This window comes from Podarcis erhardii, assembly GCF_964252035.2.
Source record: "Podarcis erhardii genome assembly, chromosome: 12".
NCBI classification, from domain to species: Eukaryota; Metazoa; Chordata; class Lepidosauria; order Squamata; family Lacertidae; genus Podarcis; species Podarcis erhardii.
This window is the reverse complement of record NC_138513.1, coordinates 19,457,152-19,483,532: the sequence shown is the minus strand read 5'-3', so window position 1 is coordinate 19,483,532 and position 26,381 is coordinate 19,457,152. Positions and strand designations below refer to the sequence as shown.

At 40.8% G+C, this 26,381-nt stretch overlaps 1 protein-coding gene and 1 long non-coding RNA gene across 11 annotated transcripts in view; one reads left to right on the top strand and one right to left on the bottom strand.

The window, feature by feature from the left end:
* Positions 1–26,381, bottom strand: part of NEBL (nebulette) — a 167,665-nt gene that overhangs the window by 58,565 nt on the left and 82,719 nt on the right. For 5 of the 10 annotated variants that reach the window (XM_081881975.1, XM_081881976.1, XM_081881977.1 and 2 more), the window contains exon 1: positions 8,369–8,506. Coding sequence is in view for 3 of the 10 variants with exons in the window: in XM_081881972.1 (XP_081738098.1) it covers positions 12,211–12,318; positions 20,187–20,271 (193 nt within the window). In the remaining 7 variants the exon portion in view is untranslated. Of the gene's footprint in view, positions 1–8,368; positions 8,507–12,210; positions 12,319–20,186; positions 20,272–26,381 lie in introns of those variants that run through there. The other 5 variants (XM_081881972.1, XM_081881981.1, XM_081881973.1 and 2 more) reach the window with 3 other exon arrangements.
* LOC309325822 lies at positions 8,667–15,652 on the top strand. Its single transcript, XR_014150044.1, has 3 exons — positions 8,667–9,240; positions 13,841–14,004; positions 15,218–15,652. It is a non-coding gene; the product is annotated as an uncharacterized lncRNA (long non-coding RNA).

Here is a 26,381-nt window from a genome sequence, read left to right as displayed (position 1 = left end):
ATACACACTAAAGTAGAGAGTCCTTAAATACTTCTCTATTGAAAGAAGAGCCCTGCATAGAAACATCTCCATCTGCCAATCAGACAGAGAGATGTGCTAAAAAATATTTCTCAGCACCACTGGTGCACAGATTGACAGGGCCAAGGACACAAACCACAGGAGGAGTGGTAAATAAAATATTGCAGGTCAATATTTTAACTTCCTGCCCTTTTTGGTCAATCAGTGAACCACATGTGTCCCCCTCCAGATGTGTCTGCTCCTTGGGCCTCACAAATTGCCTCACCGCCAACCAGGCAACAAGCTACTCAAGTAAGCAGACCTTTTGCTACATTGAAGAATACAGCCCACAACAACTCAAGTTTGGATACATTGCATCTGCTGTGTTGGCAAGTCATTAACAATTTCTAGAATTGTAAGAAATGATACATTATATTATATTCTCTCTCATATTCAGTAGCGTTTTCTCTTAAACATTTACAAGATCTACAGTTCAGCCGGGAGGCAATACTACATTCAAAATAAATGCAACAGGCAATAACAGTTTTGTGCAGCAATTTTCTAGTATTCTACAACTTCCATAGGTAACAACATCTCTTAAAATACCCCTATTTAAAATCCTATTTTCATCCTACATATAAAACACAGGTATACAGTGAAGAACCTCAAGCATGCCTATTCACTTAAACAGAGCTAGGGTGAAATGCTAACACCCCAGTGCACTTTTTATGTCAGATTTTACCCAAAGTAGACGTACAACCTATTGTTGGTTTCCCTGCCTTCTGTCCCAATAAGCATCAGTCCCAATAAGCATCAGTCTACACTGGATTTCTCCTTTCCAAAGTACCACCCTCCCCAACTAATATTTGCATACTAATGCTGTAGTAAATCCAACTTATTTATAAGAAAACACCATTATGACCTCTAAAAGTAAAAGCACACCATATTTTGTTTTAAGATTCACAATAGCCCCCCCCCCATTTTTCATCTAAGAAAACTCACTTTTCTCTAACGATGATCTTCCTGTAGTGTAATTTATATTGCATTTTGCTATACCGTATCTTGCAGCAACCTTAAAATCTCATCCCTGTCATACTTTAAAAGGAAGGTGTTCTGGCCATTTAACCCTGCTACAAAGTGTATCAAAGAATCAAGACTAATAAACAAACAAAACAACGCTGGCGCATTCAAAAATCTCCATTCGAAGTAGAAGAATGACTAGGAATCCAGTATTATTCATCTATATTTCAGCATTTTAAACACAACAGAAATGCTTCCCCAGTCACCAGGCAGATGATGAATCATAAAAATGCAATAAATAACACCAAGGCCAAGGCAGGCATAGCAAGCTAGCAGCTGGAGAAAAAAACATTTTGCTTTCTCCACCTTCCTCTTTTGCATGTTCCATTATGCTCCTCATAAGCTCCTTTGCTGACCTTGAGGAGAAAGGTAGGAGGACCGCGGTATGGCACACACAGGCAGGTAAGAGGGCAGCACATTCCAAAGTTGAAGCTTTTTCAGGGCATCCTACCTAATTCATGCTCTCTCTCCCCCTTTAATCCACTTTGAATAGCAGTTCAGGTAGTTCAAAAAGTTCACAAGCATTAGGCAAGTAATACATACAAAAGTTACTATGTCCCTTACTACTACAAGCTTGCCAATTGGCAGAAAGACATTCATATCTGCACTTCAGTCCCTGTTCGTATAAAAACAGCCGACCTTGATGTTAAAGGGAGAGCTGCGTGAGATTCAACCGACTGACTGCTCTGTGCAACAGAATGCCTTCAGAAAAAGTTAAGTTTATAAAATCCCTGGAAGGAGTCAAACAGCCAAAGCAAGCTAACAAGTAAAGATGCAAGCTGTTCACGCTACAAGCAAGATGCAGTACTCAACATATGCAACCGCTCTGGCCAAAGTGAGAATTATCTGAATAATTCAAACACGTTGCCAAAATATTCTGCTCTTACTCTGTGCTAAAGATTAAGGCATGCAATACTATTTTAAGTGAAAACAACTCATCCAAAATTGTAGAATATTTCATACAACTCCCTTAATTCTTTCCTGTTAAAAATGTAAGATGAATCCTGTGCGTTTTATAACTATTAGGCCTTTAAAAGAATTTTATACAGCTATATCCAAAGAGCTCAAGGTAAAACCTCAATAAAAATGCAGAGTCCACTATAATTTAAAATTAAAAATATATTTCTTTTTTTTTTTTATAAATATTTATTAAAGTTTTTAAATATAAATGCACAAATAATAAACAGTCTTACTTCTATCACAGACATAATTTCATCACTTCTTTGGACTTCCTCACGTCTCCCGCTCCCATTTACATCGTTAAAAGTTTTTTCCAAACAAATTATCAACTTGTTTACAATCTCATGTCCACTCATTCAAATATAATCTAGCACTTCTTCCAAAAAATTTTATATTTTCTTTAGTCTCACTTATCATCAAATTTCAAATCTAATTTAGTGGTGGCCAGTTTTTTATAATCTAGCATCCTTCTTAGCATTCAACCAAATTACAATGTTTTTGTAGATACTTCTTGAATTTAAAATTAAAAATATATTTCAACCCATCATAAAACTGTAAAAAGGTAAAGATAAACGACCCCTGACAGTTAAGTCCAGTCGCATACGACTCTGCGGTTGCAGCACTCATCTTGCTTTACTGGCCAAAGGAGCCAGTGTTTGTCCGCTTCCACAGACAGTTTTCCCCGGTTATGTGGCCAGCATGACTAAGCTGGAGAAACCAGAGCAGTGCACAGAAACGCCGTTTACCTTCCCGCCGGAGCAGTACCTATTTATCTACTTGCACTTCGATGTTCTTTTGAACTGCTAGGTTGGCAGGAGCTGGGACCAAGCAATGGGAGCTCACCCCGTTGCGGGGATTCGAACCACCGACCTTCCTAGACTCGGCAAGTCCTAGACTCTGTGGTGTAGACCACAGCGCCTCCTGCATCCCTGAAACTGTAGCCATCACTTAATCTGCTAGTTGCTCCCAAAGGACTAGGTCGATAGCCAAGTTTTAAATGGGCATCTGGATGTAAGCAGCATAGTCACCAGCTATATTTCTGAGGCAGGGAGTTTCATAAGTAGGGCATCATCAAACCATGCTGGGTATGACACCTAATGGCACAACACCAAGAAAGGCCTCTCTGGCAGCTTAACATCTGTGCAGGACTCCTTCAAGTATTCAGGACATTCAGTCATCTGGCTAGATCTGCTTGGCATTCAGTGTCTTCCACACTCTGTTTGATGGTTTTTTTTGCTTGTTCATACCCCATGTCAAGTAGGATCTGTGGGGTGAGACCTAGAGTTGTCATTATGTAGGGATGCCATATGTCCTGATTTTCCTGGACATTACTGGGATTTCAAAGGCAGAATTGACGTCCAGGGTAAATCGCTTTTGGGGGCATTTTTGTAAGACGGGGTTTGAAATATGGCAACCCGACCTATGAGGTAAGGTTGTGGTGTTTAGGACTTTTTAGTTCAGAGAAAAAGCCTATAAGAGGGGACATGATAGAAGTTTGTAAAAGTATACATGGCATGGAGAAAGTGGAGAAAATTTTTCTCCTTCTCTCATATCACTTGTGGGTCCCCAATGAAGCTGCATGTTGGAAGATTCAGAACAGGATAAAAGGATGTATTTCTTCATGTAGCACTTAGTTAAGCAATGGAACTCACTCCCTTGGGAGACAATGATGGCCACCAACTTGGAAGGCTTTGAAAGGGGATTGCAAAAATTCGTTGAGGTTAAGGCTATCAATAAGGGACGCAGATGGCGCTGTGGGTTAAACCACAGAGCCTAGGACTTGCCAATCTGAAGGTCAACGGTTCGAATCCCCACGACGGGGTGAGCTCCCGTTGCTCGGTCCCTGCTCCTTCCCACCTAGCAGTTTGAAAGCACGTCAAAGTGCAAGTAGATAAATAGGTACCGCTCTCACGGGAAGGTAGACAGTGTTTCCGTGTGCTGCTCTGGTTCGCCAGAAGCAGCTCAGTCATGCTGGCCAGTCATGCTGGCCAGAAGCCGGTTCCCTCAGCCAATAAAGCGAGATGAGCGCTGCAACCCCAGAGTTGGTCATGACTGGGCCTAATGGTCAGGGGTGCCTTTACCTTTACCTAAGGCTATCAATGGCTATGCTTTGCCTCCATGGTCAGAGGTAGTAATGCTTCCAAATATCAGCTCCTGGAAACCACAGGAGAGTCCTAATGTGCTCAAATCCTGCTTGCTGTTTTCCCATAGGCATCTGGGTGGCCACTGTGAGAATAAGATGCTGGACTAGATGGGCCACTGGCCTAACCCAGAAGGAACTTATTACGATCTTGTTGCAATGGATATTATTTTTGTTGTGCAATAACAGAACAGGGATTGGAAACCTCCAGGCTACAGATGCAGTCTAAAACCAGATTTGACCAGGCCCTCTTGGTCTCTTCCAAACCTTAGCTGTTCAGCAGGAAACAGCCAAGAGGGAAAGTGGATTTGGTTTTCTGCAAAATGTACAATTGTGATTCCATCTTCAGTAAGAGCAGCTGCAATATCAAGGCAGCAAGGAAATGTCTCAGCAGACTTGCTTTTGCTTCAAATATGCAAAAGATAGTCAATGCATTTTGCAGCTGCATGCATGCAATTTTCCAGATGCAGTTGCTTTCAACAGCCATGATGCAGGGCTTGCAACATAGCTGTCTGCATTGGCTTCAATTACATCATTTTGCAGGTATTACTGAGCACTTTTTGCCTTTTTTGCATAGTCAGGATAACTAAAGTGTGTTGGAGCATAAAAAGTAAAACTTGAACAATGTTTCTAAGAACATTTTTCTAAGAACATATTTCTGTTTTCATGGGAAATAACTCTTTGTTTGCGTGACTATGTGTGGGTCTAGCCCCACCCACTTTTAGAATACAGTTTTCCACTAGAGCAGGCATTACTCTAGTGCAGGCATGGCCAAACTTGGCCCTGCAGCTGCTTTGGGACTACAGTTCACATCATCCCTGACCACTGGTCCTGTTAGCTAAGGATGATGGGAGTTGTAGTCCCAAAACAGCTGGAGGGCCAAGTTTAGCCATGCCTGCACTAGAGTAATGCTGTCCTCAGCAGCGTAGCGTGGGTTGTCAGCACCCGGGGCAAGGCAAGTAATTTGCGCCCCCTAACCCGGGGCAAGGAAAGTAATTTGCGCCCCTAACCCCTAACCTGCCGCCGCTGCCAGCTTCTTCCTGCTGCTGCCTGGGCTGGTCGGGTGTGGTTCTCTCCCGCGCTCAGCGCTGCGCTGGGCGGCCGCTGCACTGTCCCTCCCCCAGATAGTCCCTCCCTCGCTCTCTCTCCGCTCCGCACCGCAACGCACGCCTGGCACCCTCCCCCTCCACAGTGGGTGGCGACCCGGCAGCTCGGATCGGATTCGCACAGCCAGCACTGCAGTGAGAGAGAGTGAGTGAGCCAGGTAGGGGCAGAGAGCTGCGAGTGCGAGCGCCCCCCCCAAATGTTGCGCCCGGTGCGGCTGGCCCCCCCTGCACCCCCCATGCTATGCCACTGGCTGTCCTTGGACCAAAAAAGCAGAAACACACCAACTCCAGAATACAGAATATTCTCAATTCTTAACACCAGCACATTGGGGCCAAAACTGGCTAGAAATGAAGCTGCAAGGAATAATCAATTAACTGGCTGGATTAATAGATTAAAAACCTATAGAATGACTAAAAAGGTGTCACATCTGAATAACTGGGCATGCGAGAGAAATATTAATATAGTGATATAACTATTTCCTGGTACAAAGTGTCACATTAGCAAATGCATTCCCTCCATCCTTTGTTTTCTTCTGAGATGATTCCCATTATGACACACATCACCATTTAAAAAATATTGCTTTTAGCCATATTTAAATTTATACACAAATTTAACTGATCCTTAAATTTTGTTTAAAAAGACAATAGTCCTTTTAAAAATTAAGAGTTTGAATCCATCTGTACTGTGAAAGAGCCAGATTTAAAAGAAACGTTGACATTGGTTTCCAAATGAGCACAGTTGGCTTCAGTTGCTGTGGTTTTTATTTATAGTAGGAAAGCTGTAGCATTTGCATCCTGAAGGGCAAATTATCTAAAGATTAGCAGAAAGACGCTGAAGGGGAGAAAAACACCTTTATGCTTCCTTTTACTCTCCATCAAATAAAGGAACTAGGATCTGTCATTGCTGCATAAAGGGCACATCAGTGCACAGGTCAATCTTCACTTCTCCTTTTAAGCAGGGAGAAGTATGTGTATGCATGAGATTAGAATTTTGGCTAATTAATCTACCAATTAAATGCATTATAGCTTTCACTCCTAATAAGAATCTGATATGCATGGAAGCTAAGATACAAACTACAGCACATTCTAGTTCTGAGCTTCCCCATAATCAGAGGACCACCCAACACAGATTTCCCCCATAGCTGGCAATGCACTCTTTTTTCTCCAGAGTTACATACTTTTAATCTGTGGACCTTTTAGGAATATCAAAATCTACCACATACTCCAGTATGAAAAGCTAAACGCCTACCAAACTGAATTGCTCAGTGATTCCATGCATTATTATTTTTTTACCTCATCATCACACCATGCAATTCATGACTATGGATGGTATGTAATTATTAGGCTCCAGGAACGCAGACCCATTTTGTTTCATTTTTGCTTTCATGTCTATTTTCAATCCAGTAGAATCTATTAGAATAGGAACTCATGAATCCATTCATTTCTCAAAGCTGCATTGGGTTATTTAGTACTTTAGGAGATCAGTGCGAACATCACTTGGAGAAGGTAAAGTAAATCGCTTAAATAATGATCTGCAGTTTCCAAGTGGTGCTATGGACCTTGATTTAACATCTTTGCTTGCCAATTCTCCCTGCAATCTGTTTTATCAATTTCAGAGCACAGCTTATGCTTGAGCAAGTAAACAGGTTGCACCAATGTGCCAACAATTCTAATTATAGGGATTTTTTTTAAGTGTACAGTTAAAGCCAGAAACAGTGCACAGTACATCACCATCAGCAGATAGTGAATTTAGTTGTTGATATGGCTATCTGTGGTCTAAGAAACTTTCCAGTGCAATTTCCCTACAAGAAGCATATTGTTCTTCATATTTACAAATACGTAACTCTCAGAATGATAAAGAGAAAATCACACACACACACACATACACAAATGCAGCATTTCTGAAAATGTCAAATACTAAAATGAAATACTGAGCCTAGAAATTCAGTGGTGGGGCAGAAAAACATCTGTTATCTGGGTTTGATGGGAGTTGTAGTCCAAAACATCTGGAAGATGCTAGGTTAAGGAAGGCTGGCTTATACACTTTTGGGAAATGAGTCCATAGTGTAAAGGAATATGGGTACCAACTTAAATAAAATATTGGGGGGGTAGGTAAGCCTCACCCCGCATAATTGATCACATTACATGGTGCACACACACCATTTGAATGGCAATGCCCATCAGCTTGGGGGGGGGTGAACACCCCTTGGCCCCTAGGGGTTGGCTCCTATGCAAAGGAATGTTTTCAGTGCTCCCAAAGGCTCATGCAGAGTTTTACTCTTTCTTTCTTTTCATCCTTTCAACAGCAGGTCCCTCTGTCATAACACAAATTAAAAACAAAACAAAGAAAACAATTTATCTCTTGAGTTTCTCAAAGTGGTTTGCCACATGGGCTGGGGTTTGTCTTTCAAGAACCATAAAGCCATTTGATTTCATAGAGCTCGTTGCATGATTCACTGGATGTGGCGAAGTGGATTGTGGCCCATGAAAGCTTATGCCATATTAGAGCCAGTGTGGTACAGAAATTAAGAGTGATGGGCTAGGACCCTGGAGACCAGGGTTCAAATCCCTGCTCAGCCACAGTCTCTCAACCCAATCTACCTCACAGGGTTGTTGTGAGGAATAAATGGGGAGAAAGAGAACCATATATGTCAACTAGAGCTTCTTAGAGGAAATGTGGGATATAAATGTAATAAATAAATAAAGGAGTGTTGATCTTTACTAAGTTTTACCCTGTGATTTGTTATTTGCCTTCAAAACAGCTTTATATTCTCTTCATTAACAACTTAACAGATAGCTTTAGAAACACGTACACATATGTAATAAGAGATTTCATTTAAAGGGGTGGCGTGGAATTATACAACCATCACAATTTCCAGTACTGACCCTTTGACATCTTTGAAATTAAATTATAAGGTATGCCTTCAGTCTGTGTCAGCAGAGGAAAACTACCTAACAGCAATGCCATTTAGCCCAAATTCTTGGAGTTTGTTCAGTACCTATTGCCCAGAGACAGATAATAGGCATGCTAAATGCAAACGGATGCCATTTCCCCACCACCAGCACAAGGACAGTGTTGTCTTACCTTGGGCCAGGAACGCAGGGTGATAACGTCATCTGTGGTTTTGCTACTTTCTCCAGTCAGCAGGTGGAAGCAATCTGATAAGTTCTCCAGTGACTGCCCATCAACAGTACTACATAAGAACAAACCAATGTTTTTAGGAAACAATCAAAGGTGTGTGCATGTGTGCGAACCTTTAGGCTGCCTTCCAGAATAGATATCCTCCTTTTATATTTAAGAGGTCTTTGTGTCGATTTTCTAACTCATTTCTTACTTCAGATGATTATTAAATTTTTATTTATTCTTCACAAAATGAGGAAAAATGGAGACTGAAATATACTTTCATTATGAAAGTATATATACTTTCATTATGAAAGTATCTAACATACCCCGCAAAAAATGCCAATTACAGGGGTGTAGAATGGTCCTGATCACGCAATGTGAATGTACACCAAGCACAGAGTCAGATTTGAGGCCCCCAAGTCAGTGTGTGCTCTCTCTCCTCGGCAGAATAGATGTGAATATTTTAGATCTGAAATATTGAAAAAAATAATTTATGAGCATCTTAAATCACACCACACAAATTGAAAAATGCACAGGCAATTTAAAATGGCCATCCAACCATGGAAATGTGAACCAAAATGTCTAAAACTTGTCATTAAAGAGAAGCAGTTAATTTATTTAATTTTCCTAGAGCAATCCATACAAGACACTGAGTTTGTGACTGCCATGACAACAGAATCCTATCAAACCTTTGATTCTGCTTCTGTGAGAGCTTCTCTTCAAAGCATTCCCATTCCCACTGACTTCTGGAAGCATTGCTTGCTTGAAAAATTGCATCTTTCAATAGGAGGTTGGCAGGCTCTTTACAGCATACAAATGGACACCCTCTCATGGTAAATTCCATCTTGATATGTCATACGCTAGCCTGCTTACCATTCATATTTTATTGGTATTTTTCTGAACAGCAGGAGACATGAAACTTGATCTCAACCATGGTTAGCATTAACATCAGTGAAAATACGGTATAACACTGATAGCTCTGAAAAGAGAAAGGAAAGGAATTTATGGGGGGGAGGAGAAGGAAGGAGCTTATAAACCAACCACACACTTCCCATGTCCCACAGCACTTTCTTATACATTTCTACTCAGAAGCAGTTCCATTGCATTGATTGGAGCTTACTCCCAGGTAAGTGTGCTGATAAACTATGCATTAATTATTTATTATTATTATTATTATTTATGCACCACTCATCTAACTGGGTTTCCTCACCCACTCTGGGAAGCTTCCAGCAAAATATAAAAACACAACATCAGATATTTAAAACTACCCTATACAGAGCTGCCTTAAATGTCTTCTAAAAGTTGTATAGTTATTTATCTCCTTGACATCTGATGGAAGGGTGTTCCACAGGGTAGGTGCAACTACTGAGAAGGCCCTCTACCTTGTTTCCTATAATTTCACTTTTTGCAGTGAGGGAACTGCCAGAAGGCCCTTGGAGCTGGACCTCAGTGTCTGGGCTGAACGATGGGGTTGGAGATGCTCCTTCAGGTATACAAGACCGAAGCCATTTAGGGCTTTAAAGGTCAACATTTTAAATTGTGCTTGGAAATGTACTGGGAGCCAATGCAGTCTTTCAGGAAAGGTGTTATATGGTCCCATTGGCTGCTCCCAGTTACTAGTCTAGCTGCTGCATTCTGGATTAGTTGTAGTTTCCAAGTCACCTTCAAAGTTAGTAGCCCCACGTAGAGCGCATTGCAGTAATCCAAGTGGGAGATAATCAGAGCACGCACCAGCTGGCTTACCAGACACCTGTCCTGGGCACAGAATTAACCTGCAGGTGTGCATTTGTTCTAGGTTCAATGTTATAGTCTGAACTTACATAATGAGCTCCTCTCTCACCCATATGTATTTCGGATCCAAGACCTCCACTATCACTCAATCTTTTACAAAGTGAAGCAAGTACGATATTACTGAAGCATTTAAGTAGTAAGTCAATCCTAGCTACAAATAGGCAATATTGTTCCTGTATGAAATTTTAAATTTTATTATTTTTATCACAGAATGTAGCCCCATTCACTTAGCTTATTTACTGAGTCCAGATTCTCCTTCTCAAAAAGTATTCTGGAAAGGTTATTTAAAAATAGGTACTTACAATACCAGTATGCCTTTTGCAGAACCAGTCTTTCAGAAAGCTGTATGCAGTATGGGTAAGAATTAGTTATTTAAAATAATAATAATAATAACCCTTACCTTGTGTGGTAGATGACCCTCGCTCTGAAAAGCATGGTCAAAATTAAAGGGTTCAGGAACTCAGACCAGACCAAATTTCATAAAACCATACACAGACTTTACTTTCTCTACAAGAGAGAAAAACTCCAAATATTTACACAGATTAAAATAGCTCAGAAGGTTAAAAAAAAAAAAAAAAACCACTAACTTATTCAGCTAATTAACATAAATGCTTACACTTAAATCTCTGTAGGCTAAGCAATGGAAGAAGATGATGTCAAAAGCCCCAACAGATGCTGACCTTGGCTGGTTAGCTGCCGAGAGCTCCCACCAATCCAGGTTTTATGGGAACTTAGACCATGGGCATTCACCTCTTCCACCCAAATACCTTGTGACACTGGTCTTGAAGCCTTAACAGGAGGCAGCTGCATATAAACTCATTATTTCTGAGGTTCTAACCCATTTCCATAAACCAGACTTAAAGGAGTGAATCACTACACCTTCAGAACTTCACAACAACACATCCCCAAAAGCAGGATGCAAATTGTGGAATGCAAAATTATGCAAACTACGTGGCCAGAAGCCTTGTTTTATAGTCCTGAGCAGTATAAAGACTATTTGCTGTCAAAAGAGATGTGTTTTAATTTGTCCCAATAACCAAATGGTATGCATGCTTGTTTGGGAACCAATTATTTAAAATCAACCCTTTTTCTTGGCAATTTCAATCATGTTTTAGTCAATGCAACTTGGCTGTGTGGTGTATCTAAAGGCAGTTAAAATAAGAATTAGATGAAATAATATATTGAAGTCAATTGCAAATGCACTATAAGGCACCAGTTTTGAGTTTTGCATACCAGATGCAAGTAAGACAAACATTGCTACAGAGCGCTTTGTAACAATAGCAGATAGCATGGCTGGGTGGAGGCACTTACGGAAGGACGAGGTGGAAAGGAAGGAGGTGTGGTGCAAACGGACTGGCAGGGGTGCCAGATTAGCTCCAGCTTATGCATTTTCACCATTTCCCTGCTGCCTCGCCTCTCCCATTTCTGGTAAGCAGTAGTGACTTACCTACCAGGAGGTCAAGGAAGCACTTGTGTCCACTTCTGCTCTCCAGGACATCAGGGGAAAAAATTCAAGTGCACTCTGGAAAATTTTCAGTGCAGATTATCCTAATCTGCACAGGATTTTTTTCGAAGAAAACTCACATCACTGATTGAGCATGACCCACATTACATATTAAAGCTAAGAGTTACAGACATGGCAAAGAGAAGCAAAACCATTAAAGTAATTCTGCAAGATGAAGTTACCTGGAAATTTGGTTTATTGCTTTTATCCTGCACATTACATGAAAGCAGAAAGGTGCTTATTTGCAAGAAATTGTTTCTCTAAAGGAATGAATATTTTGTAAACAGCATGTCCACCTTTAATTGGTATGGAGAGGGGAAACACACACCACCATTGTGCTGCACAAGCAACACAAAGCTTTGAACTCAGGCACAACAAACACAAAAGCATAAAACAATTCCAGTCCCCACATACATACAAACTCACACCTGGAAACATTCTCTCGGATCCAACCATGCCATTTCATTTGTGCATCACGTTTCTGATCTACTATCAATGGGCCACATACGTTACTAATTTGCTCCTGAGTCCTTTTCAGTCTTTGCAATTCTGGTGTGTCAGTTACAATGCTGAAACCTCTTCCTTTGCTTTCCTCAAAGTCACGTTTGTATTTGACCTATCAAACAGAAAACAGAGAAACATTATTTTCACTATATACTATGCCACCAAATGAAGCTTTGGGTGAACAAAATGCTGCCAACACCTTAGCACATCCTACTTTCATTTAATCAATGGAACAGTTTTACCGCAGGCATTCTTAGCACGCAGAGCTGGTTGATCATGAAGAAGGGCAAAATAAACGATGGCCACATCATCTGCACACCACAAAATTCATCTAAATGTCTCTAGCTGGTCATGGCGATATTTTGGGTCTAGAAAGGGCACCTGAAGCCATTCATGTTTTATTAGATACTATAGTAAAGCACAGTATTTACTTCTTCCAGTTCTCCAAACTATGCTAGACTTCAACCAATATTGGTCCGACTCAACAGCATGTATCTCGATATACACTGTCCAATATAAGGATCTAACTGAAATCAAGGAAATTTACTTTCTTATTCATTAGTGATCATTGTTTCAGAGGATGAACAGCATGGGATACATCCCACTGTATGTAACTGCTTCAGGAGAAACCAGGTTTTGTGTTCAGTTTAGCCACATGCCAGATGGAACTCTTAGACAGTGCAAGAAATGGTTGAAATATTTCAGAACATAAAGGAAAGCAAAAGTAAATACTATGGCCTTGTTGGCCATGGGTGTAGCCAAGGGGGGCAGGGAGGGGCAACTGCCCCCCCAATCAATAAAAATACATAGCAAACAGAGGTTCTGCCCCCCCCCCAATACAGGCTACCTCCCTACTATAAAGCCCGTTTATGTTAAAGACAAAAGGCTTAAGCATTTCTGAATAATCAAAAGCAATACGCTTGCCCATAACTTGTGGCTCCTTCATTCACTTTTCTTGACATTTATTACATATAAATGTAACATTATTTTATTACATTTATATACGGCCCTTCAGCCATATATAAAGGCCCTTTCATCGCAGGAAAGTTTACAGTCAGCAGAAAAATACATAACAGAATAGCAAACAAAACAACACACACACAGAGAGAGAGTTTAAAAACACAGAGATTGTTTAGATAGCCAAAGGACTAGAAAAGGAATGTTTTCACTTGGCTCTAAACATGTTTCCAGCTCTTGCTTTGCACTTGTGGTACATTGTTTGCATCAGCCTCACATATTGGGGGGGGCACATTTTTCTTGAATTTAAATTCCACCCTTGTATGCAAAATGTTATTAACAAAATATATGCACTACAGTCACTAAGTAAACTGATTATTTATTTATTTTTTACAAAAACCTACAGCTGTCGCAATAATCACAGAGGATAATATGATGCATCACCACCAAATGGTCAAGAAGTGGGAGGTTCTGTATCATGTAGTTAACTGGGCAAATCTCCCTGTAAATGTTTCTGTGGCCATCTGTAAGGGTTTTGTTGGATAAGAATGGAGAAGCTGTGAACATTCAATAATTAAATGACTGGCAGTTAAAGGATAGGGTAGGTTCAAATTCTTTAAAATATAGAAGCAACAGTAATTAATGGTTGTACAGCATTGCCTCATTTTTCTGAAAAGGTCAAACAAAAATAAAGAAGTAATTATGGCAAAGGTTGATGCAGCTGAAATCTATCCGGAGCGGTGTATAAAAAAACCTGATATCTGAAAAGGCCAGGATAAAGAATCTTGAAGATAAAATATAACACTTCTTTTTACCTTGCCCATTTCCAAAATACCAAAAGGTAAGCATATAAGATGTTTATATAACTCAAGGCTTTGAACCCATACAGTCATTTAGTGTTACATGTACAAGCCTTGAACTTATGTTCCCTTTCTCCTGCTACTGCACATCTACAAGGAAGACACTGGAAGCTTTCATTTATGTTGTCTGTTAACCATAGTTTATTGTGATGTATCTGGAATGGTCGTTAATATTAACTATGGCTTAAGGCAGACTGGGGAACCTCCAGCCTGTGGGCTAATATTAGCCTGCCAGAGAGTCCAATTTGGCTTGGCAGGCTGTTTTCTTCAAACCACAGCCATTGGCCCATCAGATTGACAGGGCAACCCTAAGCATGTTTATTTACTCATTAGAGAGTACGCTTAGGATTGCAGCCAAAGGCAGCCCACAGTGCCAAACTGGAGCAAACTGAGCATCTTTAGTTTGAGCGAAAAAAGAAATAAAGATGAAGGTATCGGTTTTGCTGTAGTTTAGTTGTAACCTTGTATTGCGTTATATTGTTTTGTTATGGGAAACAAAAAAGGTAACCCTTGCTCATGCAGCTGAATATAAAATGAAGGGGAATGGTGGACAAAGCATTTTATTTAAAAAAAAGAAGCGTTTCAATGAACTATACTACTAGAGACACCTAATGTATGCATGCATGTATCTTCACTTCATCACTGCCTAGGAGCGCATGTGTGTGTATACACACACACTAGTTTATTAAAGGAAAGGGAAATGGTGTGCATTAAGGATTCAGGAATTAAGAACACAAACTTCCATAAGCTATACCTGGAAGGAAAGAAACAGAATGACAATATAAGGTATAGGCAAACTGGGATTTTCATACTTTCTCCTGCATTCCATTGTTATTTTGGATAGCCTATTTACAAACAGTTTGCCTTTTATCTGGTCTCCCTCTCTCGTCACAAACGTCCATGGACAGGAGATAGCATATCTGGCACCAGTGACAGACCAGGTGGCATCACTCTCTGTCAACCATCTGCTCTCAGTTTGCTCTTGGTCAAGAGTATCAGTACCAAATGACATTGAAACTGCTATGAATCCATTTTTTAAAAAAATAAAATGTAAAATGCAAATACAGCCATTAAAAAAGAAAGAAAGTGGGAACATGGGACCAGTGACAAGACAGAAGATGGCCCTTTGTTATAGTTGTGAGATTGAAGCAGAAAACACTCTCTAGTTTGGTATTTAACAACTTTGTGTTATAGACATGAAGTACTGTGATTTCTGAATAGTGTTCATGCAACTGAGAAAGCAAGAAAGAGTAAAGTTTACATCAAATGTTCTTTCTAAGCAACAATTCTTATTGTCACATGTGAAACACTCAAGCATCGTGTCTGATTCAGATAACTGAAAAGATAGCAGCATATCGCCGCAAACACGAGGTCAGTACATATGTCTTCATCTAAAATAGCCTGAGCAAGCTAATGGCAGTGTCTGACATTGTCCACCTGCAAACCTTCAGTTCAAATTGCCTAGAAGTGAAAGACGAAGACAGTGGACATTTTTTAAGGGAGTCTTGAATAAAGCTAAGCTGCTCTGTGTCTTATCAGTGCCTGGGATGGGAAGAACATGAATGTCACTATGAGTTCCATGGTTGAAGATAGGCAGGGTAAAAACATGTCCTAAATAAATACTCTTTGCACAGAGAGGAAACACTTTACCTCACTGTGGCACTGGCCGCATTTGGGCATTCATTGTCAGCTTCAGGCAAGTGACACAAGCCACAGCCACATGCTCCTCCCTCACCACTTCCCTCCTCCCACTGCATGCAGGTTCAGGTCAAATATCCTGGCTTGAATTAAGCCAGAGTTCCCTGCTATGTCTGAACTAGGTGGATTAATGTCAGAATATTCTACAAAATTGGATAAATTAGGATGGGCTATTGCACATTAGCTTGAAATACACTTCCATTGCATCGGGTGGAAGAACAGCCTTCTATTCCACAACACATGGCTTTAATCTGAAGCATAATAAAGGGCTGAGATTAATGGTATGCATGAATGGAATACAGGAAGCATAAATCACACTTCTTCTGTTTCCACATTGGATTAGCATCGGAAAGGAAGGAACCCAATCCTATTTCTATCTGAATTACCCAGCAAAGGGACTGGTTTTGAAGTGTTACGGGGTTTCCCTGAAAATATAGGGAAGAATCATTTTGTTTCTGAGATAGTTTTAAAATTTGCCCTCTAGTAGACAGTTGCATACTTTCCCCGTATCAAGCTTAGTTAGTTTTATTTTCATGTTTTAAACATTCAGGTAAACCAAATAATGCATCTTGTAGGTGGATTTTTAAAAAACGAGTTACTTCAGCCTCTCAAAATATACAGGAAGTTGTTTGTGTATTCAGACAGTGCTGGTCAGGATACTAAAAACTCTACTAGAGCTAAACATCTGCAATATATGTTCATCATTTCAAAATGAACTAAACACGACAGAACAAAAAATCAATAGCTTTTCAAATCAAGCATTTCACAATCAGTTCCAATTAAGCTTCACGCTGCAGCGTAGAATATATTTACCTGACATGCTCCTTTGTTGTTTTGAGCCATGCTTCAGGCCCATTAAGCACTACAAAATTAGGAAGTCTCACCAGAAATCAATGTTTGTCATTTAATGTTAATGACCTTGAGGTGTCCTGACTTAAAAAAAAAAAAATTAAATCAGCTGGGACGGTCATACCAAATTTCAAGTTATAAAAATATGAACTTCTTTAGTAGCTACATATTTTAAAAGCCTAGAGGAAGTCAGAACCTAAATGAGAAACAACAAAGCAAAAGTTTTACAGACACACAACCTTCAGAGAGGGTAGAGGGGCAAAAATTGTTTAATAGAGAGGAGGGCCATAGCTCAGTGGTAGAGCATTTGCTTGAATGGAAGGGGACCCATGTTTAATCCCTGGCATCTCCAGGTAGGAATGGGAGAGACCCCGGTCTGAAATCCTGGGTAGCTGCTGCCATTCAGTGTAGACAACACTGAACTAGATGGAACAATGGTCAGACTCAATATAAGGAAGCTTCCTGTGTTATGAGAACACCGCTTATTGAACCAAGATAAGACAAACTTTCCTCCCTCAAGCAGGAAAGAAGAATTTAATTAGAAAGCTAGCTACTGAACCTGACAAATGTTAGGACTGCACACTTACATGGAAATAAGCCTCACTGAACTCAGGTTGGACAAACTGAATAGATTTCTTGATTGCATAGGGCTACACACGCATAAGAGCCCCCTTTTGTAAATTCATCTGAACGTGTGAATGACGGGTGTGTGGTCAAAGGAATGTTGTGCATCTATATCAGGGGCTGGCTAGTACAGTCTCACACCCCCTTACACACACTGAGAACTGTCGGGAAAGGGCAGTCATCCTTCATATAATTTTCTAGGACAATGTTCGATTCAGTTGTGCCATTTTGTTCCTGCCACTTAAGATATTTGGAGCACTTCATACCTTTACCGTTTTTTGTTGCAGTAACACCACCTTGGTTCATACCTCACCCTTTTCAAATATAGTTACAATTGCACATAACACCTGAATATTTTGACTAACATTGACAACACCACTAGTGCAGATTAAATGCTGGTATTTTTTTAATTAATTGTAGATTTGGAAGGGGGTTCAGAGGGTTGTCTAGTCCAACCCCCTGCAATGCCGGAATCTCAGCTGAAGTATCCATGACAGATGACCATCCACCCTCTGTTTAAAAACCTCCAGTGAAGCAGTTTTGCTGCAGGTGTAGCTCTGTACGTTCTCAGGCAGGAAGATGACATGACACAGGAATTGCAGGTCACTGCAGCAGTTCCCTCATCATCCATGTCTCTTGGTCCTACGTACACTGAGAGAGCACTCTGAGTTCCCCCCTCAAACTCCTCCACTAAACAACCACTAATTCATCATCTGTAATTGACCAAACTTATTGTTTCTTTTTTTTTTCCCACTGTCCCTACTCTGCGTAAAACTTAGCTGAATACCATCCTGTGCCTCATTAAGATAATATTCTCTGCAAGGCTAAAAAAGGAACACTACAAAAGATGATTTAGATAGATTACCGCTCATAAACTTATTTCGCTGCCTTTAGTGAACATATGAATGTCCTCGAACATCTGTGTGCCATCTTTTCCTCTGCTTTGCTCGAATTCCTTACAAAACAAAACAAAACCTTTCACTAGGATGCAACTAGTATTAATGACGAGTTGCATCCTAATCAAAGGAATAAGCAACTCAGGCTGTACTTGGAGATTTACAGGACTTGATCAAAGAGTAATGCAGATGTGAAATTTAGATTGTGTTAGGCAATGAAGCACTTTCTGCATGATGCATAAAATGCAGTAAATTATTTATGAGCCTAGTACAACAAATCATTAAAAATTTAACTGTAACTGACGCTATAGGTGAAATAATTGAATAAACAAGTAAATACTTTATTTGCTATTATTTATGAAGTCAGGAGAATATGAATTCTTAGATGCATACATGTGGTGCAATTTAGTCCACTGCAGGCACATGCGGATTTCTGGGGGCTCAGCATAGTTCTGCTCTCCAATCTCACTGGTGCATTCTTTTATATATGCATACAAATATCCAGGCAGGCAGCAGTTGGGAGCCATTAAGACTTCTTCTTTGGCGATCACTCATAGCCGTGTAAGATTGTCTTCCATAAACACAGTTTTAACAATGAGTCCGTAAGTGACTGTGGAGGCCAATTCTGGATCCACACGTCCTTCCACTGTGGGGACATTGGTTTCCGGCCAGGAGTTGATCACAGTGTGGATTTGCCAAGCGTGCCTTTCTCTTAGCACATTTCTCCCTTGCATCCTGAGTTCAAGTGTCTTCAAAGCCCATGACACCTTTGGTAAAGGCTATTCTCCAGCTGGAGCGCTCACAGGCCAGTGTTTCCCAGTTGTCAGTGTTTATACTACATTTTTTAAAGATTTGCCTTGAGACAGTCTTTTGTTGACCACCAGCATTATGCTTTCCATTTTTAAGTTCGGAATAGAGTAGTTGCTTTGGAAGACGATCATCAAGCATCCACACAACATGACCAGGCCAACAAAGTTGATGTTGAAGAATCATTGCTTCAACACTGGTGATCTTTGCTTCTGCCAGCACACTGATATTAGTTTGCCTGTCTTCCCAAGTGATGTGTAAAATTTTTCAGAGACACCATTGATGGAATCTTTCGAGGAGTTGGAGATGGCGTTTATAAGTGGTGCATGTTTCACAAGCATACAGTAAGGGTGGTAGTACAATAGCTTTGTAAACAAGCATTTTGGTTTCCCTGCGAATGTCCCAGTCCTCAAACACTCTGCACTTCAATCGGGAGAAAGCCGCACTCAGAGAGCTCAGGCGATGCTGGATTTCAGCATCAGTGTTGGCCCTTGTGGAAAGATAACTGCCTAGGTAGGAGAAGTGATCAACATTTTCCAGCGTTACACCATTGAGTTGGATTTGTGGCGCTGCAGAGGAGTTATTTTGTACTTGTTGGTGCAGCACTTTGGTTTTTTGGATGTTGAGTGATAGGCCAAGCTGTTCGTAAGCTTCTGCAAAGATATTTAGGATGGTTTGGAGGTCATCCTCTGAGCATGCTCACACTACGTTGTCATCAGCATACTGAAGCTCTATGACGGAAGTTACGGTAACCTTACTCTTTGCCATTAACGCAACCTTTGCCCAGCTGTTGTTCTCCACAGTGCTGGCTGCAACTGACAGGAGTTGCATTTCCAAACAACTGGAGGGCCCCAAGTTGGGGAAGGCTGAATTAGAGTGAACAGAAGGCCTTCCCCTCTTCACTTGGTGCAAGTTACTTGCACTCTTGAGCATGAGTAACTTGTATCAAGGCAAGAGGCAGGCTGTTTTAATGAAGTGTAGCACGTGCCCACTTTGGCCACACATTCACAGGAAACAATGTAGCATGTGAACTAAATGATCACAGATTTAGGCAGACCATGATTCTCCTGATCAGGACAGCACTTTTCATTAGGCCAAAAGCAGTTTGATCATTTTAGGACTTCAAGAAAGCCAAATATTAATGTTTCGCCATACTCCAAATTCTACAGCAATGTGGGTTGTTTGAACTAACCCTTGGTGCTCACACCATTGCGCCTTTATTTTAGAATAATGGATCCCAATTGCTAAGAAAAATGTTCATCGCATAGGCAAAAGAATTCACAGCTTACCTGACTTTGCAATTCACTTTGTTGTTTCAATCGAAGGTTTTCGGGTGTGTCTGCCACTGTAGTAAAGGACTGCTTTGGGTAGTGTCTAGAAGAAGAAGAAAAATAGTAATGAAATTACTTTGGAGGTAAGTATGTTTGGCACTGGACTTATGCACAAACAAAGTAAGCTACAGTTTAAGGCCCCCGATTATGACAGTCCTCTTTTTTTTATAAAAAAAACAACCACTAAATTTGAAGTTTTATGTAACTGGTTAAAAAATAAATAGGTTTATTGCAAGAAATATGTTTTAGTTAGGTTTTTAGTTGCATCCTCACCTATGTATATATGCAAATATAAAACTACTTTTTTACTGTCCTTTCCATTAGAATCATACACATTTTGGAGGTAATACTATGGGACCTATTAAAATTGACATGGCTTAAGGCCCCAGTATGTCTGTTATGAGCATTGTGTTATCAGCTGTGCTTCAGTCTCAAGGGGACTTGCAAACTGAAGTTTCCTTTCCTCGAATTGCAACTTGCCTCCAGTGGTCTCTACACAGAGGACTGCAGGGATGCAGGCTGCTGTGCAGCAGCCTATGATATAGAGCAAATTGTATATCTATGCATGAGCAAGGGACTCCAGAGTTCTCAGTTCTTGCAAAGAACACTGCTGCACAGGAGAAAGGAACAACTAGGGTTGGGCCATATCTTCAAAAATAAAATATTTATGACTCTTTAGATCTTAGTGTGGTTATTCTTCATTTTCAAACTTGTACAGAACATAAAATGCCTTCATTTTAAAACATGCCCCTTCTTCAGAATACTGATTCAGCATCAATACAATATACACACTTCTTTACTGTGGAATCTATGGGTTGTTGCCAGAGGTCCAGGGCTTGAACAAGAAATCTCCACCATAACAGTTGCTCAGCCCTTGGGCTTCTCTGGGGAAGCGAGTGGTAAAGGGACAGACCTTCCAGTCAAACAAACTGATTCAGATTCTATAACAGCTTAGACATCTTGAGATTAGAGGAGAGCTATGCTATCGGAAGGCGGAGGGAGATTTAAAGGCAGCTTTTTCTCACTGCAAGCTGACTATGGCAACCCATTGAGTGCTGGCTGGCATGCAGCAATCCTGGCAAGGACTAGTTGCTCCAAGTAAAAATGCTGCAGGTTAATCAGTAGGAAGTTGTCTGTTCAGGTTTTTCTATCCAGGCAACCTTTGTGAGTCTCCCACTAAAATGCCCACCTCTCTTCAATTGCTGATCACTCCTGTTTCTAGTTTCTTGCTTTCACCAAGCTCTGGCCATTCTATCTGCCTTGGTACCTCTTGGCACCATCCTCCCCTTTATTTACCCTTTTCTTGTGAATCTGCCTTTGACAGGTGATGACCCTTATTTCCTGCTGCTGGAGTAAATCTCATGAGCTACAGTCTGAATTTTGGATCTTGGTTCTGCTCATAGGTGTGCCTTTTGGCTTGACAACGAAACACTGATTTAACTGCCCTGAGCCTTGGCTTGCTTATTAGTTTTGTTTCCAGCAAGCAAAATGCTCAAACCATAATTTTGTAAATATGCAACAACCATTATGAAACCGCCAGTTAAGCCTCCAGTAAACTCATTCAAGGGAAAATGAACCTGAATACATGCTGCCCCCCTGGGTTCTTGCTACTCAGAGAATTTGAACATGGGTGACTTGTTTTCAAAAGCATGCAAGCACATGTTATAGCAGGCACCATTTTAGAAGAATATCTCTCTCACACACACACTGCAAAAAAAAAACCATGAAATATCTCTACTTACGCACTCTTCCTCCAGGTTCTTGCATTACAATTAACCATTATAATTTTTTTTTCTACCTACTTAATTTGGGACTTCTGAATCAGTTAAAATGTTAATTCAGCCTTCCCCAACCTGGTATTCTCCAGATGTTTAGGACTACAACTCCCATTAGCCTCAGCCAGCACAGATGTACTGACTAGAGCTGTTGGGGGTTGTAGTCTAAGCAGCTGGAAGGCACCAACTTAGGAAAGGCTGGGCTAACTGATGAATCAGGTAATGGTTGCAGCCATAATATGCACCCATAGGATTTTACTCCAGGAACTAACGAACTAGTGAATCTTAAAGTATCTCTCAGGATATGAATGGGCAGGGGGTGGGGTGGGGGCGTTGTTCATGAAAGGATGAGTGGAAATGCTAGAAAACAGACACAACCATGTAAATTGGGGGCAGGGCAGAGAGAGACAGAAACAAATATGTACAAAGTTAAAGGAAATCAGTACCGTTCCCATAAGCTACTAGGGTTTGGCTTGTGCTACCTAGAATGGTTGCTACATGGTATGAACGATGTGGTTTGGGGCAAGTAACCTTTCGTTCCTGGTGAGCACACAGGTCACAAAGTTTCACTATCTTGATCACCACCTCATTTTGCATACAGACTGAGCCACCCCTATTGAGCTGTATACAAAGGGTTCCTGGCATTACGCAGCCCCTCCACCTCCCCCAAAGGTCAACACTATCAGTGCCAGTAGTGTCAGCGTATTGGCTTACATAAGTGGAAAATATACTCAGCAAAAGATGTGCTACAAAGAACAGCAACCTACTCAGCATTTCTTCCTCAGTTTTAAACAATATGCCTGTCACACATTAAATGTTAAATACTGAGTCATGTTCTGCTTGTACAGCATCGCACATTCACAAACGTGTGAACTGACAGTTCTTATAAGGTTCCCCACTCCCACCTGCTCACAGTTCTTTTCTGAATTACCTATATTAAAAAATGAAACAAAACAGTTTGCCACACATACTTGTTTGTTGAAGCAAGAGCACTGTCAGGGCTTTATTTATAAATCTTCTCAGGATCTTAAGCTCCAGTCGGAAAGAACAGAGACTCAATTTGCTAATGTAAAAGCTGTATGACATTTAGGTGTCAAGTTTTGTGTTGTTTTTTTCCTCCCTTTTTGCCTCCTGGCATCCCAATTAGTCATCACATATTTGTTGCAAGCAAACAAATTCAACCTCACATCAATGTACGCACTGCAGTACAGTGTCCCTGTAGAATAATTGGAGCATTATTTACTACAGACAAATGTGAAAGTTCCATGCTGTCTATAGTTCAACTACTGGAAATAATCTAGTGACGTAACACAAACAGAAATGGTACAGAGGTGGTCAGCCCGGATAGCTCAGATAGTTAGAGTGTGGTGCTGATAACACCAAGGTTGCAGGTTCGATCCCCTTATGAGACAGCTGCACAGTCCTGCATTGCAAGGGGTTGGGCTAGATGATCCTTGGGTCCCTTCCAACTCTACAGTTCTATGACCCAGCCACATTTTGTGTCTGCCTTACAGTGCAAAGGGCACATCCAAAATTTCAATACTGGAAGAGACAAAAGCATGGCTTCTCTCATCCAACAGCCACAGACTGCCATTAAAACTGTACCTAGGGAAAAAGCGATAGGAACCCAGCTTTTTTTCAAGATGGTGCATTGACTGAAAAACAATAAAAGGAATGTTATTTGATATTGTGCCTGGCTCCTAGTCTTATGTAGGCAGATAAAACAGGTGCAGAAGATGTCTGTTAGGAACTTATGCTTTCCCAACTCTCTGCATGCACCATGAGGTAACATGCAACATGGCTGATATACATGTACATCCAATTTCTGCAGTTTTCCCTCCTCAACTTTATGAAAAGGTAGAATCTGGTATTTCAAAGAAATCAATTTTGAAAAACTGGAATGAAAACGGTAGCAGTCCTCAAACTATTTTCGACTCAGCCACTTCATAAATTATGCAAGTATATGTAAATGTTTTTATAAGATTTGGAAGCCACACAAAAGCTGGCTTCTGGTTGGGGAGGCAAACACTTAGATGACTTCTAAATATTATAGGAACTAATATGTAGGCAAATGTAACCAATGAAGCAATCCTCCGGAAAACAACTGCAAAGAGAAAAACCTATGTCCTTCACTACTTGTTAGTAAAGAGTGTTGAGAGTATTAAATGTTTATTTGGCCTTACTATATCAGTGCATAGCAGGAAGACATTCAACCACATATATGGGAAAACTCCCTAAGAACACAGCAAATCAAAACACATGCAACCTCAGTCAAGTTGATGCCACTCTGACTGGTTATTAAGCAACCTCTCCATACACACCCTCTTGGGTACTTGACTAACACTGAGAACAGAATTAACTCTTAGATTGCAAACCAAACCATCTCTGCTGTTGCACTTCCAAAATGCCCTACTACAGTGTTTTTCAACCAGTGTGCTGTGGCACCCTGGGGTGCCTTGAATGATGGTCAGGGGTGCCGTAGGCAACACTGGCCTCTGTCCCTCATTCCTTCCCTACCTTCCTCTGATGCCCTCTCATGTCTCTCCCTCCCTTGCACAGCTGTTTATTGCAGCAGCTCTGGCTACAAGCTCCCCAGGTGAATGGTGCCTCTGGGGCTGACCAGGGGGTGCTTCCCAGGCCCCTGTGGTGCAGTGTGAGAAGGCACTTTTCTTTGGGGTGGGGGGGCAGCTCAGACACCAGGAGCAGTAGTTGCAGTTGCCCAAAGGACTCCCAAGGAGCGTGGAGCAGAGAGGAGGCTGAGGGAACACTCCACAATGGAGGATGTTCAAAAAGGGGTGAGTGGCTGCTGGCTCTGCAGGCAACGGGTGACATAACTGGGCTCCTGAGCCCCACAGGGGTGCTGCAGAAAGAATATAGTTTGTCAAGGGAACTGTGGACCCCAAAAGGTTGAAAACCTCTACCTTACTATATTATGCCCTAGCTTTGCAAGGGAAGAGCTTGGGCAGTTTTTATTTTTCTGTGTGCTGGACATGAAGCTCTCTTTAAAGTTAGAATTTCTCTTTGAAGTTCAACTGATGTGCTTTCTGCTGTGTACTCTGCTCTTTGAAGTTCACCATCAAAATATTTCTGATAGTAGAAAATTTGTAAGATGAGTTTTGAAACAAGAGGATGCTGTGTACCCAATACTAGACAACTAGCAGCAAATAATTAGCATCTAACCCTTGTTTAATTAGATTGAGAACAAGCAGGATGAGAGGGTGATTATAATTCTGCAGAATTAAATAAACAAATACACCTCTCTCTCTTTTTCATAAGCAGAATATGCAAACACTGTGTTAAAATTGAGGCTGCTTTTTGTAGTGACAGAGCAAATGAAAGGTTGCAAAGCAAACCCACTCTATTTTATTTTTTAAAAGAGTCAGCGCTGGACGCAATAGAAATAGTTATCTTGTTTGCTTTTACTTATATGCTAAAATTGAAATGTTGGGGGCACAAATCCACGGGTTAGGGGGCGCAAATTACTTGCCTTGCCCCGGGTGCTGACAACCCATGCTACGCCACTGACTCCCTCACTTCGCTGTATGGAGCAATTACAAGGGTTCTGGTAGTGGTGGTGTGCTTTCGTGTGTACACATGTGTAAGCAGCTTATGAAAGTGGTTTTACTCGCTATCCTCACCTGAAGGCCCATGTTTTGTGTGCTTGTTATTTCAGAAAAGGATTGTCTAATCCTGCTGGTTATGTCATCCACAGAAGTGTCTTTCCTTGATTTTCTTTGAAGAGGGGAGGTTACATTTTCATAGCTAACAGACATTGTGTTGTTTTAATAATTCACATTTGATATGCTATTTCTAAAGGAATACCTAATCTGCAATTTATAAACCACAACTGTTATGCTGATAAAGAGCAGCCTGTGAGTGGATAGAATTTTTGTTTGTTTAGCAATGTAAACCAGATTGTGCTATTTTGAGGCAAACTTTGATGCCATTCAATTGAGTTTAACAGCCATTGTCCAATGTATCCTTTACGTCACATCATTCCAGCACATTCTGAGGGGGAGGGACACGGCCCCTGCAGCTGCTTGCAACTTTTTTGTGTGATGGGCACCTTTTTCAACAGGATGACCCTAGAGTAATGCAACATCCAGTTGATCTTGAAAAGAATATGCAGCCACAAGGAACAGTCACATAAACCTGTTCTGCTGCCAGCACCAAATTGCATTTTTAAAAATGGGGTAAAGAACATAAATGTGAGTGACGAAGTGAATAAACAACCAACAAAAATAATTGAAGTCTTTTCGATTAAATGGACAGAATAGCAGCACACAAAGAATTATTGCACACCTCTAAGAGGATAGAAAGTAAAAAGGGGAAGAAGAATAGGCATTTAGTTCAATGACTTTAACTATGTGTTTGAATC